Source organism: Sinocyclocheilus grahami, unplaced genomic scaffold (genome assembly GCF_001515645.1).
Source record: "Sinocyclocheilus grahami isolate Dianchi unplaced genomic scaffold, SAMN03320097.WGS_v1.1 scaffold543.1, whole genome shotgun sequence".
Taxonomy (NCBI): Eukaryota; Metazoa; Chordata; class Actinopteri; order Cypriniformes; family Cyprinidae; genus Sinocyclocheilus; species Sinocyclocheilus grahami.
The window spans coordinates 964,226-969,128 of NW_015505722.1; the positions used below are offsets into that span (position 1 = coordinate 964,226).

The following is a 4,903-nucleotide window of genomic DNA, read 5'->3' on the forward strand; positions in this document are numbered from 1 at the left end:
AACATTTGGGCGGCGTTATGCAAATATTCCCACATAGTGAGGTAGATATGTGGGGGCATGTTCGAACGAGCCGTTTTAGGTAGGTGTGGCTGACTCTTAACTTTTATAAAGAATATCTCTTTGGATTTGAGACTTTAGTCTTTGCAAATTTACAGATCTTCTTTATGCACCAAGAGCTTGTAACACTCCAAAGAGAAAGGACAAAATGAAATCGCATCATATGACCCCTTTAAACAATAAATAATTCACACCAAATATATATATATATATATATATATATATATATATATACTGATGAGATTGCTTGCTCAACATTTGAGATTGCCATTCATTCATCTGAAACCCTCCACCTCCCCCAGCACCACCTGTCTAGAACTGCTACAGGATTTATGTACTATATGCCTACTCATCAGGGTTTCCACAGTGCCTTAAAAAGTCTAAAATTTAAATTTATCAAATTTAAAGCCATAATAACTATTAAACAGTATAACAAAAGTCTTAATTATCATTTTAAGTGGCTTTAAATTTGGGGTCAGAAAACAGCGATACAGATATGCGTTACGGATGTATGGAAGCCCATTTCCACCATGTAAGAAAAAAGCTTTATCTCATAATTATGACCTTTTTTAAAATTCATAATTATGACTTGGTATTTCATCATTTAAATTTTTGGTCTCAGTTTTGACTTAGTATGTCATAATGTTGACTTTTTTCTCATAATTGTTACTTACTGTAGTACATAATTTTGACTTTTTTTATCACATAACTTGTGATTTATGTCAGTTTCGACTTTTATTTCAATTTCAGCTTATGTCATAATTTCAACTTTTTATTTCATAATTAATACTTATTTTAAAATTAAAAATAATAATTTTGACTTCATCTCAGAACTATGACTTAACAAATAATTTTTTTAATACATGTCAGAAATGATACATAGATATGTAATGCATAGATTATTAAACTTCAAAAGGCTATGATTCAAATAAACAAAAGTGAGCACTGCAACATTTCAAAGTCAAAACGCTGTTGCACATTCAGCAGGATTGTGGCTTCAGAGCAGTTCACGATCAGTGAATACCGCACATTTATGCCTAATGATTGCTTATGTTTTCGTTACGTTATGTCTCTTTGTGAACGAGCAGCTGAAAGTAGTAAAGCATAGACATTTCTGAATGTTTAAAGTAAAAGAATCTGAGATTCCTGATTTATTTTGAGATTGTAAGGGTTTGTTGTGTAGCACCATGCTATATTAATTTAATTTGTGCAGGTCTTAAAATAGGTCTTGTGAAGTCTTAAGTTTGATCTTAAAAACTCTGCAGAAACTTGGATTCAAGCAGCAGCAGCAGCAGCAGCATATGTTACATGCTATTACATGTTACCCCAACACTGGGCTTAAGTGTCCATATACTTCTTGGAGCCACTCTAGCAACATTATAATGCAAGTGTAGTAACTTCCACAAGGACAATTAGCCAATCAGTTGATTAATCTGAGGATGAGATCAGGAAGAGTCTAATTACCTCATCAGGAAGTAAATCAATCAGGACTCAAACTGTGTTTGTGTTTGTCCAGGATTTGATGGGTTGACATGTTGGTTGTCCCACAGCAGGTACCCAACGCTCATCGTGACTGGGTTTGTGCTCTGGGCGTCGTGCCGGCGTCTCCCATCCTGCTGAGTGGCTGTAGAGGAGGAGTTCTCAAACTCTGGCACACAGACACCCTGAGTCCGCTGGGAGAACTCCGAGGCCACGAGAGCCCCATCAACAGCATCTCTACCAACAGCAGCCATCTGTTTACCGCATCAGAGTGAGTGTTACACACACGTGAAACTGCGACTGGGAATCGAGAACTGGTTTAAATTCAGAACTAAAGCTGAACTGGGTCATTTGCTGTGTAATCAAAGGGCCCTCATTTTTACAGATATTGTTGCAAAGTAGATTCAAAATAAAATACATGAAAAGTCTAGTAAAAATAACCTAGTTTGCATATATTTTGCACTATATTAACAGAAAGATATTTCATCATTTCCATTTATATGCACCAATGTAACGGTATAATTTATGGTAATAAACAATGATAAACATTTTAACGCATGTCAATTGCCTGAGGACACTTCCATGAACATTTTTGAGTGATAATGCATAAGAATTGTTGAATCAGAGTTTTGAGTCAGTTCATTTAAATGGATCATTTGAATCGAATAAAACAAGGAAATGAACTGAACTTACAAGCTCTTAAATTCTGTTTGTAGCCCTCTTCTACTCTAGAGACAACAAAGGATAGCAAAACTAACGTTGGGATATTTAGGAGTTCAAATAAAAAAGTCCATTAAATTTGTTGTACAATTCACAATATTGCTTGTTTTCTTTTTTTGTATAGGCAGCACATTTATGTAATATATCAAAATAATAATATCAAAATAGCACCCATCAAAAACTTTATTTAATTTCACAAAGTTCTGTGAAACTAAAACCATTCATATATATATATATATATGTGTGTGTGTGTGTGTGTGTGTGTGTGTGTGTATATATATATTACTTGAAATAAAATAAATGTTAACTGAAACAAAACTAAAAAGTAATTCAAAATATTAGTGCAAACTGTAGTAGTATCTTAATGATACTAAAACACTGATGTGGACAGAAACTACAACAATAATACAGCGTGACCAATGTTTTTTTTCTTTCTTTTTTTAAATAATGAATTTTTTGCAAACTCATGAGTTATGGTTTTAAATCGGTCTATCATTATTTTTCGTGTTATTACTGGTTATTATTTTTTATCATATATTTATTAAACAAACGTATACGGTTTGTTGTAATAAATGGGGCTTAATAAATAATAAATATTTATTTGAAAAAACAAATAAAAAATAGTATTATTTAGGTTTAGTATCTAGTATACTGTATGTGTTTTGTTTTCTGTACAGTTAGGATCCATTATTTGGAGGGGCTTTCCTCGTCAAAAGTACTAAAACACATATCCAGGGCCCTCATTTATCAACAGTGCATACGCACAGATGTGTGCATAAGAACAGTTTCACGCAGAGTGTGGGATCTACCAACTTGTACTTATACGTAGAAAAGAATGTAAATATAAGCACACCTCTGAGCATGCTTACGCAGAGAATCTAGTGGTAGAATAGCGACACTACACATATAAAGCATTTAAGTGTGTCACAGTACGCATTATGCAACCCACATATGTCCTGTGTTTCCTTTAATTATAAAACATTCAATTTATCATTTGTCTAGTTTTAAAAAGACAAGTTGCGTAACTGGTGTCAAACCCTATAAAAGACAGCTGTGACAAATGTTTGTCTCGGACTGTGCAATGGCTTATCTTGCGTTGTTTGAAAACTTGGCAAACAGTGCGCTCTGCAGAGAACGTGTTTTCAAAGACCGCGCTGAGAGTGAGAGCACAGAACGGCTTCTCAGTCGGTACCGCTTTCTTTGCCACGATTTCTGTGAGGACACATACATTCACGTGATTTATAAAGGGAGGTGTTGTCCCCATATATGGTTCATTGGAGGCGTTTCCGAATGCAAATGAGCATTGTACTTACGCACATGTGGGATTTATCAACAATGATTGCTTACTCGTGTGTGTAAGAACTGCGTGCGCACGTTTGATAAATACGGATTTTCTTGTACTTAGGCACATTCTAAATTTCATTCGTAGGACAAAATATAGAACCTTTTCTATGCACTGTTGATAAATGAGGGCCTAGGATTGTTGTGTAAATGTCAAACCCTATAAAAGACAGCTGTGACAAATGTTTGTCTCGGACTGTGCAATGGCTTATCTTGCGTTGTTTGAAAACTTGGCAAACAGTGCGCTCTGCAGAGAACGTGTTTTCAAAGACCGCGCTGAGAGTGAGAGCACAGAACGGCTTCTCAGTCGGTACCGCTTTCTTTGCCACGATTTCTGTGAGGACACATACATTCACGTGATTTATAAAGGGAGGTGTTGTCCCCATATATGGTTCATTGGAGGCGTTTCCGAATGCAAATGAGCATTGTACTTACGCACATGTGGGATTTATCAACAATGATTGCTTACTCGTGTGTGTAAGAACTGCGTGCGCACGTTTGATAAATACGGATTTTCTTGTACTTAGGCACATTCTAAATTTCATTCGTAGGACAAAATATAGAACCTTTTCTATGCACTGTTGATAAATGAGGGCCTAGGATTGTTGTGTAAAACTGGAATCAGAATTATCGTTACATTCTTTAGAATTGGCAGCCCTACACTGTGGCTGATATTCACTCTGACTCTCATCTGGCTCCACCCTGCAGTGACCGCACAGTGAAGATCTGGCGTGCGAGAGGAAGTCTGGATGGAGCCGCAGATGTGGCCGACGCGATCGACGAGGCCGTCAGTAACTGATGACTCAACTCAACTGCAGTGTTACCACGGTAACGCAGCTGCCAAAGACATTTGCACTTTGACCCCACTAATAAAACATGGATATCCAGTTGACTCTTTGGCATTCAACACACACATCCCGGCAGAATCTACTCGAATCGGAATCTTCTCACTATGGTTCCTTTGGACGTTTCCGAGAGTTCACTGCGTCTTTAGTGATGCCCCACAATTAGGTGAAGTCAACTTCACTTGCTAAATAAAGCTCCTTGTCCTTACAATAACCATGTCAGCTTGGTTAATTCTAACAATCAAGAAGATGGCAGTGAAAACAGTCATGTTGACGCGGAGTTCCGTTCAGTTCAGGAACCGGATCTTCTGTAGCTGGCTTCAATATTCCAGTTCAAACAGAGTGTTATGGAGCGCTAGAGTCTAAGGACTGACTGAGTGAAATCTCACTATAACATATCCAGGTCATAGTTCATCTCAAAAAAAAAAAAAAAAAAAAAAAAAAAAAATAAATATATATAT

At 36.5% G+C, this 4,903-nt stretch overlaps 1 protein-coding gene across 1 annotated transcript in view; it reads left to right on the plus strand.

Moving 5' to 3' along the window:
• The window catches only part of kif21a (kinesin family member 21A), a 65,185-nt gene extending 60,305 nt beyond the window's left edge, over positions 1–4,880 (plus strand). The window contains exons 30-31 of the mRNA XM_016238548.1: positions 1,608–1,807; positions 4,306–4,880. Coding sequence (XP_016094034.1) covers positions 1,608–1,807; positions 4,306–4,396 — 291 coding nt within the window. The 3' untranslated portion in view covers positions 4,397–4,880. The remainder of the gene's footprint in view (positions 1–1,607; positions 1,808–4,305) is intronic.
• The last annotated feature ends 23 nt before the right edge of the window (positions 4,881–4,903 follow it).